The sequence below is a fragment of the Carcharodon carcharias genome, chromosome 1 (genome assembly GCF_017639515.1).
Source record: "Carcharodon carcharias isolate sCarCar2 chromosome 1, sCarCar2.pri, whole genome shotgun sequence".
NCBI lineage: Eukaryota > Metazoa > Chordata > Chondrichthyes > Lamniformes > Lamnidae > Carcharodon > Carcharodon carcharias.
Genome location: NC_054467.1, coordinates 234662649 through 234679801, shown reverse-complemented (window position 1 = coordinate 234679801; position 17153 = coordinate 234662649). Strand labels below are relative to the sequence as shown.

Sequence of the window (17153 nt, the reverse complement as noted above, 5' to 3'; positions counted from 1 at the left end):
GCGCTGAATAAATTTAAGGAGGATATAGACAGATTTATAATTAGTAATAGGTTGAAAGGTTATGGGGAGAGGGCGGGAAATTGGAGTTGAGGCCGAAATGAGATCAGCCATGATCGTAATGAATGGTGGGGCAGGCTCGAGAGGCTGAATTGCCTACTCCTGCTCCTAGTTCTTATGTTCTTAAAGTTGACTAGCCTCCTCTATCACAAGAGGCACAAATACATAAAAATATTGTAAAGTTACAGAATTGTTACAAAAGGCTATTGATATTGGGGCAGAAATGTTGCTGTTCTGTTTACCTATGGACAGATTTGTGCACCCAATCCCAATACTTGAAATACTTGAATGCATAGGAATTGTAAGTTGTCAAAAGTCTGAAGTGATTAACTGCTTGCCTGGTGCAATTGCTGAAAAGTTGTTTAAGGTACTTTTCATAGTTCTGGTATTAAAGCCGGAAAGCATTAGGTCAGATTGGAGAATCTGCGATTGTACTCCTTCGAGCAGGAAAGGTTAAGGGGGGGATTTGGTATCAGTAATCAAAATGACAGTTTTGATAGTAAATGAGGAGAACTGTTTTTAGTGGCAAAAAGCTTCCTTGGCAGAAGTGACGTGGAAACATTTTTTAGGCAGTAAACGAAGATCTGGAATGTACTTTCCAAAAGGGTGATGGAAGCAGATTCAGCCTCATAAGGGATTTGGGTAAGTACGTGAAAAGGAGAAATTTGCAGCATTCTGGGGAATGAACAGGGAACGGGCCTAAATGGACACTCCTTCAAATGCTGGCACAGGCATGATGGATTCAATGGCGGCCTCTTGTGTTGTATCATTCTATGACTCGTTCTCAAGATGTTCTAAAGCACTTCTCAGCTAGCTAATTTTAACACTGCAATAAATTTGTTCAGTGAAAAATTCGCAAAATGCTAATGAGGTAAATGACCAGTTAATCTTTTTTTGATATTGCAGCTGTTGAGTTCATATATAATGGCTTGCAAAACTGCAGGGTATAGCACTTGATATGATAAACAAGAAACAGATAGCTATGCTTTCTGAGGGAAAACAGTTCTGTTGAAGGGTCATGAGGACTTGAAAAGTCAACTCTTTTCTTCTCCGCCGATGCTGCCAGACCTGCTGAGTTTTTCCAGGTAATTCTGTTTTTGTTTTGGATTTCCAGCATCGGCAGTTTTTTGTTTTTATCTCTATGCTTTCTGAGGGAATCATTCAGTCTATATGCTCCAATGATTTGCACCAACTGTAGTCAGAGGCACCTTGTGACTACCATCTTCAGAATGACAACAGAGGCATATGTAAGAGAAGCATTAGGTTTGGAAGTAAGATGAAACATACCTAATAGGGTCATAGAGGAGTATTGCTTGGTCATATGTCTTATCAATTAATAAATTTGGATTACCTTATTTCTGCTTAATCAAACAGAATTTCTTTCGGAGAAGTAACTCCTGGTAGGACATTGTAAAATAGCATTAATCTGCAAGAGGTAGCAATATGATCCTGCCGGTAAAGGATTAGAGACCATTCAACATGTCCAGAACCGCACTTTTAACATGGAATTTGCATGAATGCCTTACCCCACAGTAGAAAATTGAACGCTATAGGAATACTTAATCTTGCATTTTATCCATGATGCCTACTCAAGCTCCCCAATCTGCACGAGGTAAATGGATTTACCGAGCCTGTCTCTCTGAACAGAAGTGTGACTAGGTTGTACATCCTATTCTTTTGCTCTTCTGTTAAGCAGCTCCCTGGGGTCGAGGATGACTTGCTTCCACACTGGTTCCATGGGTTCTGAGATGGCTGATAAGTCCAATGGGTGATCTGCAGGCTCTGCCACATGTAGGGTAGGTGGTGCCTGAAGGTTTGGGTAGATGGGTTGTTTGGAGGTTTGTGCACTCCCTCCAATGCCTTGACTTAGCCTCTGCATGTTCCCAACAAAGTTTCTTGATGTGTTCAGTGTCTTCCCGAATGAACCTTCTCCATTTTGGTCGGTCACAAGCCAGTCTCTTCCATGAGTCAGTGGGTATATTTGACCTTTTCAGAGATGCTTTGAAGTCATCCCTAAAACATTTCTGCTGTCCTGCTGGGTGCCTCCTGCTGTGATTATGTTCGGAGTAGAGCAATTGCCCTGGGTATCTGGTGCCAGGCATACAAATAACATGTCCTGCCTAGCTGAATGGTTTCCGTGGTTAGCACCTTGATGTTGGGCAAGTTAGCTTGGGAGAGTCTAATCACTGTCTTTATCAATGATGTGTTGGATAGTACTATGAACGAAGGAGAAGTTAGTAGCTAGTGAGCACACAAGTGGAAACTCTGGCCCAAATGTCTGTTGCAGACATGTTTGAAAATATTGCAGCCATTCTTTTTTGCAGATGATGTATTTCTGGCAGACTTGCTTGGAGATCTAGACCACTCTATTGGCCATATTGAACACTGAACTTTATTATGAAGGCCATTGTCAAGGCTGACCCATTATGCACTTTCAAGCAGGGACCAACTGAAAAAAATAAAGGTTAGGGGCCAAGCTTATTTTTCATTCCTTTGTCCAGAGGTGTTGAGGTTGCTTACTGGCTGAATTACTGCCTTCCTGTTTGGAGTTGTTAACAATGCACTTTAGGGCCTTATTGTCTATATGACTAACCTAGAAGCAATCTTCCTCAAAGCTCAGAAGAACTTTTTTTTTTCATTTCATTTGAAAATTATTCTCTCCATTATTTGGAGATGGAGAAGAAATTTCAGCTGAAGCCAATCTTCACAATCTCCCAGCTGGACTAACCTACGTACCTGTTATAGACTCATATCTAGATTTTAGATGAAATGCACAGAAATTTAAGCAGTGAAACCATAAGTACCCACAAAATAAATAACATTGGGAATGAACCATAAGAATTTTCTGAGTTAGTTTTGGTCAACTAAAGCAAATAACGAGGTGGTTCATGTGAAAAATGCTTCTACTTTCAGCAAAGTCTGAGCCTTAAAACAAGAAAATCGGTTGTTTGCAAGTCAAATAAAGCTGCTTAAGAAATGATTTTCAAACCAGCAGAATAAGCAGAAGAAAAAAAACCTTCACCTTGCTCAGATTGAGAATTCTTAGCAGTGGAATAGGAAGATCATCTGACCTGTTTATGCACTAAATTTCTTGAAGAAAAAAGTTGCATTTTATAGCACCTTTCATTCCCTCTACAAAAGCACTTCACAGTGTAATTACTGCTGTAATGTAAACAAATAGGGCAGCCAAGTAGTATGCCGCAATGCCCCACAGATGACGATGAAATACGTGACCAGATAATCTGTTTCAATTATGTTGATTGAGGGAGAAATGCTGACCAAGATGATGGAAAATCTCTACCGCTCTTCAACTAATGTGATGAGACTTTAGTGCCTCCCTAAAAGGACAGGCAGGATTTCAGTTTTAACGTCTCACCTGAAAGTCAGTATCTCCAAAAGTGCAGTACTCACTTGTGTGATGTGTGTATATTTTTATATTTCTACGCTTATGTATATATTCTGTGTAGGTAAGGGTTAGTTGTGTCTGTGTGTCCAGGTTTAATCGAAGGTGAGGTTGTTAAAGCCAGAACAAAAACAGAATTACCTGGAAAAACTCAGCAGGTCTGGCAGCATCGGCGGAGAAGAAAAGAGTTGACGTTTCGAGTCCTCATGACCCTTCGTTAAAGCCAGATTGTCTGTAGAATCTAAGAGTTGAAAGACTAAAGGTAAATTCTTGCATGTTGTAATGAGGTGGGTGTTAATTTCAAGAAACGGTAGATCTGAAATTAGCATTTGGGGATAAGTTTTGAAACGGATTTGTAGCTGTTGCATTTCAAAGCAGTCTCAAAGGTATAAAAGAACATGTGTATTTTATAGGAGATTTGTGAGTAAATGGGCAGGCATTTAAAATTTTATTGACTTGAAATAGAGGTAAAATAGGAACATGAAAATGGAGTTTCAGATGTAGCAGCTGCTGTGTGGGTTGTCCCATTGAAAGCCAACTCTGGCGTTTTGGAGAACAGAGTTTGAGATGTAGCAGCTGCTGTGGGGGCAGTCCCATTGAAAACCAACTCTGGCGTTTTGGAGACAGAGTTTGAGATGTAGCACAACAAAAACAGAAACAGAAATAACTGGAAAAATTCAGCAGGTTTGGCAGCATTGGCGGAGGAGAGCACAGTTGACGTTTCAAGTCCTCATGACCCTGACTGAAGGGTCATGAGGACTCGAAATGTCAACTGTGCTCTCTTCCACCGATGCTGCCAGACCTGCTGAGCTTTTATAGGTACTTCTGTTTCTGTTTTTGTTTTGGATTTCCGGCATCCGCAGTTTTTTGCTCTTATCGCTTCAGATGTAGCAGTTGCTGTGGGGGCAGTCCCATTGAAGGCCAACTCCAGTGTTTTGGAGTGTGCTGAAAAGTTGTGAAAATCTTTTAATTGAAGAAAGCAACTCAGTTTTGGGCCAGGAGAATATTTATACTGAGAAACAGTTTTGTTTTAAACCTCCCTTTGGAAAACCAACATCAGTGTGGATTTGTTCTGGGAAGTCGTGGGTTGTACTTCTGTTTAACGTGAAAGCAGTTTATTGGTTTGGGTAATAGTTCCTGGATTTTGTGGTTAAGAATCTATAAGGGCTGTTGCCAAAAAGATAGTTTCATTGTGTACCTTTGATAAAGCATTTTGGGGGTTATTTTGTAAGCTGTTTTTCCAACTATGCATTTTTAATCTTGTGTGATTCTGTTCTTTTTCCTTTACTTTTAATAAACATTTTAACTCTTTAAATTTTAAAAGTAATCACTGGAGTCCTGTGCTTTTGTGTTCAGTAGCTTTCCCTCCTCATTTTTACAATACAGAAAAAAAATATTACCAGCTGAGACGGATTTCAATCTGAGATCTGGCTTGCTCAGCATTAAAATCAGCTGCAGTCATAATACTTGGCATGGCAGAGGTGTAATCCTAAATTGCATACTCAAGCCTCAAACTTGAACTGAAGAACTTCTGACTCAGTGTGGCACTACTATTCCCCTTTGACAGGGCAAATATCTTTTTTTATGATGAAGTATATTCACTTCTCCCATTAATTAGGTCCCATATATGACTCATTTCCTTATTATTTTGGATATAAAGCTTGCAATTTCATGATTCTTGAAGTATGCCTTGAAATTCTTCGAGGTAAATACATCAATCTATCTAGCTCACTATTGACATATTGAAAAATATTCAGATAGTCTTTGTTAATACAGATATGCATTTAATTAGTTGTGGTTATCTTTTGTAGGTTCACTACCTTGATTGCGTTGTGCTTGTTCAGCCTTAGAACACTCAACACATTTCTGCACCAGGATTCTCCAAAAGAGGACATATGGAACTTATACATGGTGAATCCTGAGAAAATAGAGGTGTGAGCTTTTATTCACTTTTAGGAATGTATCTACTATGATCAAAACTTCTGTAACCATTTATGTGGGCTTTTGAGATATTACATTTTGAAACTATCCAGAAAAATCTACAGTACATTATATTGGTATAGCATGCTAAATAAACTTTGACAGGTAATTGTACTGTTAAAACATTTTGTTGAAATGGGGATCAAGACAGCAAGGCACTAAACCTTATGATTATTCTAACTTGCAATAATACGTTTAAAACCAAGATGGCCATTAGTTCTCCTACAGTTGCTGTCTTATCTTTGCAGACTGGCAGATGTTGCATGTAAGGTGCACAAAGATCGAAGTGGGTATATCCTCCACTCTAGTTTGATATCTGAAAATTTGACTAATTTCCAATTGGTTTCGGAATCCACATTATTGATAATTCGGAACAGTAGTGGCTCCAGCATGGAGCTCTGGATGGGCATGCCGCACTCACTACGTTCTCCTGTGCCATTGTATCTCCTCTATTAAGTGTCTGTTCTGTACCTTTCAGTCATTGCCTTGCCAGTTGTTAAGATTTTATTTGAATCCCTACAATTTTAAGCTAAACTGCTAGATTGCGTAGAACTTCTGTCATATGCCTCTGAGACAGCATGCATTTCAAAATCAGCAATGTCAAGGAGACCAGCAGTATCTTCCGTTTTTGATGGCGTGATGTCTTTGGTTTAGCAGATAATACAATACCCAGTTGGCTTAAATCACAAATTCAAACATTACTCTTAAGTCATGCATAAAAACTATAAACCAGAGTGGTTTGAACACTGATCACTGTGGGACAGTTTTGGCAGCACCAGCATTTGATGTCTTCCTTTCATAAACCATGAATTAAACCAACCTAATACTTTGACCAAGTGGTTGACCATGTAATAGATGGTAATGTCAAATAGGGTGAACTGCATTTTTGAAATCTAGATGCATGACATCCAATGAAGTAAAAAAAAAAGAAATCTAGTAAACTGATCAGACATGAGCTGTTCCTTTGGAACTTATCCTGGCTCTCTGTCGTTAGAATTTGTATTTGAAGAAGGTCTTTTGAGCAATCCCATGTCAAATTTTCAAATATTAAAATTTGCAACCAGCAATGAACACCTCTCCCTCTGACTTAAGATGAGGCTTCCAACAACCGCAACTATCTTTCCTTGTTTTAGGTATGGTGTCAACCAGTGGAGTTTTCTCCCCGATTCCCATTGACTTAAATTTTGCCAGGTCCCCTTGATGCCACACTCTGTCAAATGCTGCCTTGATGTCAGTGGCAGTCATTCTTACCTTGCCTTTGGAACTCTTTTGTCCATGTTTGAACCAAGGCTGTTATGAGGTTGGGGGCAGAGTGGCCTTGGCAGAACCCAAACTGAGCATCAGTGAGCAGGTTATTGATTTGTAAGTGCTGCTTGACTGTCGATAACACCTTCTTTGTTTTTTATGCTCTTATCTATATCCTTTTGCAGACTGTATCCTGCTGACAGCTTTCTTTGTATCATCAGCAAATGTGATCTACTGGTGTTAGTGTAGGTGGTTGCCATTTTGAAATGTGGAAAAAAAAACATAACACCAGTAATTCAAATTAAACCAATGTGACATGCTATTGAATTAATAATTCTACAAGCAGATCTTTTAATCACAATCAAAATATTTTAAAAACCGTCAAATTCTTCATCCACCTTTATCCTCCTGAAACAAAGGGCAGAATCACTCAGTCCTCTTGGCGGCAGGCATCATGGTGGGCGGGGGAAGAATTCGACATAAGGGGCGGAAATCAGTCTCACGCTGGTGAAATCACAGTGGGATCACCTGGAGCGCGAATCCTGCTGGAAGCCAACGTGAACACGATTTGCATTCCGCTAAAGGGATGCAAATTAAGTTCCGACTGGAATTGTCCCTCCCACGCATGATTTACCGTTACTGCGGCAGGAAAACACGCCAACCCAGAACATATCTGGACAGAATGATGTGCGGAAGTCTAGACTTATCTTTAGGACCTTGCTCAGATCGGGGACATCTGAGGAGATGATGCTGGAGACCTACAGCTATCATTCCCTGGAAGAACATGTGTATTGCATGCTGGGTGGATCCACATGCACATGGCTCCACCGCGAAGCAGCTCTCAGAAGGTGGGAAGACTCTGTTGATGCTTTGGGCTTGCCGCTGAACATCATGGCCTTGGCTGTGAGCTGCTAAGGACGATTGGCGAAGTGGGGGAAGAGGAGGGTTTAGGTGGGAGTGGAAGGTGTACCGGTGGGGGAGGGCGTGAGGTTAGGGTGGGTGGGGGGAACGAATTTGTCAGGGGGGTGAATTTGAGGGTGGGGGGGGAGAGAGAAACAAAGATGTCGATGAGGGGTGGAATGAGGTTGGGACAGGGGTTGAAGGTGTCTGGGGAGAGGAGGGTGAAATGGGAGAGAATGCTGCAAGTGGGGAGGTAGTTGTAAGGGAGGGAGTTTGGGGGGTAGACGTCTGGCAGAGGAGGAAGGTGTCTGGGGGTAGGAGGAAGGGATTTGGAGAAGGGAAGATGTTTCAAGGGGGGAGAGGAGGGAGTAAGGGTGGACCTGCAAGGGAGAGGTCTGTGGAGTCAATGCCTCCTGGGGAGTGATCTGAGGGTGGGCGTGGCAGGAGGGAATGGTGAGTGTGAAAGGGGGCACAGAGCCAGTCGGGTGGGAGAGTGAGGGTGCGTCTGTAACAGTAGAAGGGGCAGAGAGGGTGGTTGGTGAGGACACTGAAGCTAGACACGGACCGTGAAAGTGGAAAGGAAGAGGTCGGGGAGGTCAATGTGGATAGGGATAGGGTTCTCCAGGAGATGGGGAACGTGCACATTCACCTGGACATCCTGGAAGGAAAAGGGTTTGGGCTGGTAGGTGACGGTGGGGAGGTGGAAGGTGATGCCAGGGGGGCCCACCGTGATGGAGAAGGGACATGGATAACTGGGGGAGCAGAAAGGATGGGAGGAGCTAATCAAGAACTTTAACATGACCATATTTGTCAAATCAAAAGTGAGCAGAGCCTCGTGTCGGCCGAGTGCAGGTGCTTCATGAGAATGCAGTCAGTGGGTGGGGGAGATGCAGGTCAGCTCAGATGGACAACTGAAAAAGAACCCCAGCAGACAGCATTGAAAATGCTCGGGACCTTGAGATTGTGTGATGGATGAAGGCTCCACATGCATGGGAGAGTGCTTGCACGAGGCTCAGAAAGGCCCTGCCACAAAATACTTCTCCCTCCAGAATTGCAAGTTGTCCAGCTGTGTGCAACTGAACTGCAAGGGGAGGACTCATGAAGCTTGTCGATGAAGCTGAAAGACAGCTTTACACATTTTTCAGTAAAAGTGAATATATTTTCAGATTATAAAGTGACAACGTGTTCACCTGTGTAACTAGTTGTGTTCAGAATTTCTTAACTTTTCTCAGCCCACCGCTCTTATAGGTTCTGCCCTGGCATCCACAGCAGGGGTGGGGACAGCCTATGAAATTGTTGGCCCTGTTATCTCTAATGACTCCGGCGTGTGTCCTCTAGAGAGCCGAGGCCTTGAGGATCCCAGCTTGCTTTAACTGCCCTCCTGTGGGCCAGCTGCTCCCTCTGTGGTGACAGAGGATGAGGTTGAGAGGGGTCACAGGTTAAGGGGGCTTGGTGGGAGACGACAGCCTCTGCATTTCCTGAGTGGTTAACCAAGGGTGCCCAGCTGCCTCTCTTCCTCTCTTCGGGTGCCTGAGGGACCCAGCCTGACTCTTTGAGGGGAAGGAGCACCTGGAGGGGCATCAAGGTGCCCTGTTTCCCCTTTACATTGCCACTGCAGGAACTCGCCCGTGGCTTCCTCGATGGGGTGCAACTCTGTGTGCACCTGTGTTCTGCTGGACTAGGGTCTCCATGGGGTCTACCACCCTTCCCATGGCGATCTCCATATGCGCACATGTGCACCACTTCAGAGAGCAAGGGCATGCACTCCTCTGACTTGCACTCCTTCCAACAGCTCTGTTCCAACAGTGATGTCCCCCTGCTTTCTGCTGACTCTCCATGATGAGTTGGAAGGCTGAATCCAGAGGCTTGTCACCTGACTTGGACCTCACAAATGCCCCTTTCCCAACAGTCTTCCAAGTGCCGGGGATATCGGTTGAACCTGCCTCTTGCTGCGGACAAGTGTTCTTGTGGCGAACTCCAGATTGTGAACCCAGTCCTGCTCTAGATCTAGATCCCACCAAGGTATTTGTTGCTGCGCTGGTTGAGGGTGTGGGTGAGCGCTGTGACGGGTATTCAACGCTGCTGCCCTCGGTGTCCTTATCTGAGGTGCTCTCGATCCTGGGGTCGAGGTCAAGTTTGCCCAGGTGTGATGTGTCACACATACCTAGGACACTGAGTGGAGATTATTAGTGCTTGGCAGCTGCATTGAACACACAACTGTGGACTCAGTAGCGTTGAGAGAGGGATGATGTGGTGCATGAACACCACTGGGTGTTTGCCACTGACTTGACCATTGCCACAGGAATGGTCCATGTCCTCACCAGCCAGTTCCAATACGTGACTTCCGAACAGAGTGAGACCTTGATGTCTGGCAAGCCTCCACAGTTTCAAGAAGGCGTCCTAGGGATGCGTCAGCCAATCGGGGGCTCCACTCTTCTTGGCGGCCATATCTTCACTGGAGTAATCCTGGGCTGCAAGCATTGAGAGTTGTTTGCACAGTTGCAGTTTAAATATGGCACCTGGCGTGAGGAAGCAGTGAGATAATGGCGTGGTGGGCAAATTGGAGGCTGCCCGCCAGCGATCTGGCGTGTTTCCTGTGAATGCTTAATTAATGAGGCAGGACACGCTGGGAAGGGGGCGACACAGTCGCCACCGCAATTAGTTCAAATCTGGGACGATTCCGCCCAAAGATTTCATCAAATTAATTCTTAGTCATTTCAGCTATGGATTATCGTAAGAATCCCACTCTGGATCAGATTTTGTGCATTCTATTTCAGAACTATCCCTCCACAACAAATCATCTTCCTGTCCATTCATTGAATTGGATTATCTGCATTTTTTTTTGAATGCTCAGATGACAAGTTTGGGCATTATATCATTCCATGATTTAATGATGAAAACACACAAAGCATCAAGCGGGGCAGCATAGATATTTCTGTTCTTTGAGAAGATTTTTTTCTCTATTGGCCATCCACTTATTCTATTCGACGTGAACATGATCCTTGAATGGCTTATTGAGGCACACGTCCAAGGGTTGAACTATGGGTATTATACTCCCCCTTTGCTTCCCCCAGGTATAACTGCAATTTAGGTGTTATTTCTTCACAAGCATTTCTTGATCTCATCAGTTATAAGGGACCTGAACATGTCCATGCTAATAAATTGTGTTCTTTGCATAGTTCACTGGGGTGCCTTTTCCACACATTATCGACCCACAACTTTACTCGATCCTTGTCCATGATAACAGTTAGATGGATATGCACAGAAACCCCTACAGGGAAGTTGATTTTCAGCCTAATCTTATCTTTGAAAATTACCATAGGCTTCAATTTAGTTCCTTTGGCTGTGCAGGCTTTTACCACCATGAGTTGTCTTGTTTTTTGCCTGTAGTTTTTGCCAGAATAGTTTTTGAACATATCCATTCACGGTTGGGCTACTTGGCATTATCAAGATTCATGTGTTTCATCCATGCTGCTGATGAGTCATAATAGGTGCTTATTTTGTTTTGCTCTCTGTTGATGAATTGCTGAAAATTAATTATTTTGGTATCGAGGTCCTTTGGTTGTCTGAGTGATTTTGGTCTTCTGTCGCAACACTAGTTTTTGTTCCTTTAAGCGACTACGTAGCTAGATGCTCTGAAATCTTTGGACTCAGGGTTTGATTTGACCCACTTAGGCGTGTATATGTGCATTGCTTTTCTGGTGACGATGTAACCGTGTTGATGATTTTAGAAGACCCTTTCTGGTACCTGCTTCATGATCAGGCCAGTGGCTGGCCCCTGTTCTCGTGTTTTTTATCAACGCCTAATTCCTTCGCTGCAGCACAGTTATTTAATGAGTTAGCAAACATTATGACTTTTAGCCTGAAACAGCTTTGTACTACTTTCTTTTTTGCCGGAGGACTCATTTCCATTCATCATTTGCCATGTGTAGTCTGCTCTGTATGGGCATGTCCCACGCATCTTCTTGGCAACGTGACCCATATTGCCTGTTTGATCCCATGTACCGACTTAAGGTGAGTAAAACATGCATTTCGGAGGTCAAAAACTGAGGTTGACTCCTAATGTGAGTATGGGATGTCTTAGCAAAAAGGGGGTTGACTTGTACGCCTAGTTTGGGTGTAAACATATTGGTGCTGAAAAAATGGTGTTGCCTTATACGCCACAGCCTACGGTATGTCAGTTGTGACTTGGTTAGTTGCGCCCATGCGATTGAGTAAGAAAGTTGTGTGATCGAGTCCCATAAAAACTCGAACGTTAAAATCTAGGCTGATACTGCAGTGGAGCTGAGTGCTGCACCGTGAGGTGCTGTAAAAGATTCTATGGCACTAGCTTGAAGAAGAGAGTTATACCTGGTGTCCTTCCAATAGTTATCCTGCAATCAACAGCATGAAAACAGATTATCTGTTATTATGACATTGCTGTTTGTGGGATCTTGTTGCTCCCAAACTGGCTATCAGATTATCTGCATTACAAACGTGACTACGCTTTGAAAGTACTTCATTGGCTGTACGTCGCTTTGGGATCCCTGAGGCCATGGAAGGCCCCATATAAGTAGAAGTCATATTAATGGAGATGGAGATAGTCTTTGTGTTGGCGAGATTGCGAAGTTGGAAGCACAGCTCAGACTCAAAAAGGATGTCATCACCGCAAAATTGGCTGCAGTCTGATTCAGTGACTGGCAGGGTATAGACTTCAGAGGTGACAATGTATTTAGTACGTTTGAAGAAGAAAGAGAGGGTGCAATAGAACTATGGTCTGCAACGCCAGCAGGGTTTGAGAGGAGGGGGAAATAAGTGGGGAGGAGTATCTGAGGGACCATTCACAATGCCGACCAGTTAAGCCAGGAAAGAAAATTGGGTCAGCAGTTTAGTGGCAATAGTGTGGGAAAAAATGTCAGGAATTGGGTCTCATGAACAAGATGAGCCCTGAGAGGCAGTGAGAGGAAATGGAAGAGAAACCAGAGTTGAGTTCAGGGTTAATCCAGTTGAGACATGAGGCAGGTTTTCCTTTGTTGAAGGCTTTATGGCTGAATGGATGAGCTAATTTTTAATATTTTAAGCCCACAAGCTTGAACATGAAGGTGAGGGAGCAGGGGAAAGGGTTTAAGGAGACAGTTGGTTGTGGAGTAAGGTAGATGATATCTTTGCTTTTCCTGATGATCCTGCAGTAGAACCATAGAACCATAGAAAAGTTACAGCACAGAAGGAGGCCATTCAGCCCATCTTGTCCATGCCAGCCCAAGGACACCCAGGCGCCCTTTCTAATCCCACCTTCCTGCACCCGGCCCATAGCCCTGCAGCTTACAGCACTTTAGGTGCAGATCCAGGTAATTTTTAAAAGAGTTTAAAGTTTCTGCCTCTACCACCAACTTGGGCAGCGAATTCCAGACACCCTCTACCCTCTGTGCAAAAAAAATTCTTCCTCATGGCCCCCCTACACCTTCTGTCACTTATCTTGAATCTATGTCCTCTGGTTCTAGAATTCTCCATCAAGGGACACAATTTTATCCTGTCCACTCTATCTATTCCCCTCATAATTTTGTACACCTCAATTAAGTCACCTAAAATACATTGTAAACTGCCTGAGGATCCCCATAAAATCAGGAGTTTAGTATTTGAACTGAGTGCTAGAAAGTGAATAGTTACTACAAGTTTTCAAACATTGCATACAGCCATTTAAGCAATTAAGCGATAAACTTATACTTTGGGCGCTTGGATAAGAAATTGGCTAAGTGACAGGAAACAGAGAGTAGTGATAAATGGTTGGTTTTCAGATTGGAGGAAGGATTGTAGTAGAGTTCCCCTGGGGTCAGTGTTGGGACCCTTGCTCTTCTTGATATACATTAATGACCTAGACTGTGGTGTGCAGGGCATGATTTCACAATTTGCAGATGAAACACAGATTGGAAATGTTGCCAACTGTGATGGGGATAGTCTGGAACTCTAAAAGTACATAGACATGTTGGTGGATTGGGCAGACAAATGGCAGGTGAAGTTCAATGCAGAGAAGTATGAGGTGATTCATTTTGGCAGGAAAGATATGGTAAGACTGCATAAAATAAATGGAGAGCCTCTAAAGGAGGTGCAGAACAGAGAGACCTCGGTGCATAAGTACATAGGTCATTGAAGATGGCAGGGCATGTTGAGGGATCTTTTTTAAATAAAGCATATAGTATCATAGGTTTTATTAATAGGGGCATTGAGTACAAAAGTAAGGTAATGAGTAATTTGTGTCAGGAGAAGGCGGCCCAGTAGTGCTTGACTTAAAATTGTACCTGGTGACTGATGGCTAAATCAATTGCGCACAGGGTAGGTTCAACTCTATGCCCCTTGGGCTTATGAGCATTTAGCTGCACGTTCACAAGTGGCAGCTGCAAGACTAAGGTAGAGCAATATTCTGTAACAAGGTAGACTAAGGGACCTTTTCCAGTGTAAAGTGTTCTGGCTTACGATGATCTGGTGAGTTTCTGCACCACATTCAACCTGAATTTTATTTTTTGACTGGTGTTGATTACATGAGGCCACTTGTAGAGATATATTAAATAAATTATTAATGATCAAAATTCATAATTTATAACACTTTTTTTTATTAATTCATGGAATTGATCGTTGCTGGCTATGCAAGAAGGTGCTTGTGAACTGGCATCTTGAACCACTGCAGTCCATGTGCTATTGGTGCATCCACAGTGATTTTGGGAAGGGAATTCCAGGTTTTTGACTGTGATGATGAAGGAATGGCGATATAGTTCCAAGTCAAGATGGCATGACTTGCAAAACTTTGCAGGTGGTGGTGTTTCCATGTGTCTGTTGCCCTTGTTTTTCTGGATGGTAGTGTTTGTGAATTTGGAGGTATTGTTGAAGAAGCATTGGTGAGTTGCTGCAGTACATCTTGTAGAAGTTGCTCACTGGTGCCACTGCACTGGTGGTGGAAGGGGTTAATGGTTAAGCTGGTGTTTAGGGTGCTGATCAAACCAGCTGCTTTGTCCTGGATGTTTCGAGCTTATTGAGTGTTGTTGGAGCTACACTCATCCAGGCAAGTTGAGAATATTCCATCATGTTTCTGACCAGTGCCTTGTAGATGGTAGACAGGCTTTGATGAGTTGGGAGATGGGTTACTCACTGCAGAATTCCCAATCTCTGACCTGCTCTTGTAGCTGCTGTGTTTATATGGCCGGTTCAATTAGGTTTCTCGGGGAGGTGATGGCGTAGTGGTAAGGTCGCTGGATGAGTAATCCAGAGACCTAGCGTAATGTTCTGGGGCCCTGGGTTCAATTCCGGCATGGCAGATGGTGAAATTTCAATTCAATAAAGTTCTGGAATTAAAAGTCAAATTTACTATGATAGCATTGTTGATTGTCACAAAAACCCATCTGGTTCACTAATGTCATTTAGGGAAGGAAATCTGCCGTCCTTACCTATATGTGACCCCAGACCAACTGCAGTTCGGTTGACTCTTAAATGCCCTCTGAAATGACCTAGCAAGCTTCTCAGTTTTATCAAACTGCTACAAAGTCTCAAAAAAGGAATGAAACTGGAGCCTGACGTTCCTCATGGAATCATATCTTACAGATAATGTCACAGACACTGCCATCATCATCCAATAGTATGGCCTGTCCCACCGGCAATACAGACAGCAGAGGTGGCAGAACAGTGGTACACAGTTGGGAAGGTGTTGCTCTGGGAGTTCTCAACATTGACTCCTTACCCCATGAAGTCTCATGGCATCAGGTCAAACATGGGCAAGGAAACCTTCTGCTAATTACCATGCACCGTCCTCCTTCAGCTGATGAATCAGTGCACCTCCATGTTGAACATCACTTGGAGGAAGCACCGAGGGTGGCATGGGTGCAGAATGTACTCTGGGTGGGGTACTTCAATGTCCAAGAGTGGCTCGATAGCACTACTACTGACTGAACTGGCCAAGTTCTAAAGGACATAGCTGCTAGACTGGGTCTGCCGCAGGTAGTGAGGGAACCAAAAAGAGGGAAAAACATACTTGACCTCATCCCCACCAACTTGGCTGTTGCAGATGCATCTGTCCATGACAGTATGGGTAGGTGTGACCACCATGCAGTCATTGTGGAGACGAAGTCCCGGCTTCACGTTGAGGAAACCTTCCATCGTGTTGTGTGGCACTATCACCATGTTAAATGAGCTAGGTTTCAAACAGATCTAGCAACTCATGGCTGGGCATCCATGAGGCACTGTGGGCCATCAGCAGCAGCAGTATTTTATCGAAAACAATCTGTAACCTCCATGGCCTGGCATATCTGCCACTCTACCATTATCACCAAGCCAGGGATCAATCCTGGTTCAATGAAGAGTGCAGGAGGGTTTTACAGCACCAGGCATACCTAAAAATGAGGAGTCAACCTGGTGAAGCTATAACACAGGACTGCTTGCATGCCAAAAGCATAAGCAACAAGTGATAGAGCTAAGCAATCACACAACTAACGGATCAGATCCAAGCTCTGCAGTCCTGTAATATCCGGTTGTGAATGGTAGAGGACAATTAAACAACTCACAGGAGGAGGAGGCTCCATAAATATCCCCACCCTCAAAGATGGGGGAGCCCAGCACATCAGTGCAAAATGTAAGGCTGAGCATTTGCTACAATCTTCAGCCAGAAGTGCCGAGTGGATAATCCATCTCGGCCTCCTCCAGAGGTTCCCAGCATCACAGATGCCAAGCTTTCAGCCAATTCAATTCACTCTACGTGATATCAAGAAACGGCTGAAGGCACTGGATGGCGCAAATTCTGTGGACCCTGACAATATTCTGGCAATAGTACTTGTGCTCCAGAACTTGTCGCGCCCCTAGCCAAGCTGTTCTGGTACAGCTACAACACTGGCATCTACCTGGCTATGTGGAAAATTGCCCAGGTATGTCCTGTATACACAAAAAACAGGACAAATCCAACCCAGCCAATTACCGTCCTATAAGTTTACTTTCCATCGTCCGTAAAATAATGGAAGGGGTCATCAACAGTGCTATCAAGCGGCACTTGCTTAGCAGTAGCCTGCTCACTGACACCAAGTTTGTGTTCCTCCAGGGTCACTCAGTTCCTGACCTCGTTACAGCCTTGGTTCAAACATGGACAAAAGAGCTGAACTTGTGAGGTGAATGTGACTGCACTTGACATCAAGGCCTCATTTGATTGAGTGTGGCACAAAGGAACCCTCGCAATACTGGAGTAAATGGGAGCTGAGGAAAACTCTCCGCTGGCTGGAGTCCTACCTAGCTCAAAGGAAGATGATTGTGGTTGTTGGAGGCCAGTCATCTCAGCTCCAGGACATCACTGCAGGATTTCCTCAGGGTAGTGTCCTTGACCCGATTATCTTCAGCTCCTTCATCAATGACCTTCCTTCCATCATAAGGTCAGAAGTGGGGATGTTCGCTGATGATTGCACAATGTTCACCATTCGCGACAGCTCAGATACTGAGGCAGTCCATGTCCAAATGCAGCAAGATCTGGACAATATCCAGGCTTGGCCTGACAAGTGGTAAGGAACATTCGCATCACACAAGTGCCAGGCAATGACCATCTCGAACAAGAGATAATTTGACC

At 43.8% G+C, this 17153-nt stretch overlaps 1 protein-coding gene across 4 annotated transcripts in view; it reads left to right on the top strand.

Annotated features, from left to right (window-relative positions):
- The window catches only part of st3gal5 (ST3 beta-galactoside alpha-2,3-sialyltransferase 5), a 109991-nt gene that overhangs the window by 59367 nt on the left and 33471 nt on the right, over positions 1-17153 (top strand). For 3 of the 4 annotated variants that reach the window (XM_041200423.1, XM_041200442.1, XM_041200404.1), the window contains one exon: positions 5272-5392. In XM_041200423.1, the coding sequence (XP_041056357.1) occupies positions 5369-5392 (24 nt within the window). In that variant the 5' untranslated portion in view covers positions 5272-5368. Of the gene's footprint in view, positions 1-3553; positions 3723-5271; positions 5393-17153 lie in introns of all 4 variants that reach the window. The other variant, XM_041200412.1, reaches the window with a different exon arrangement.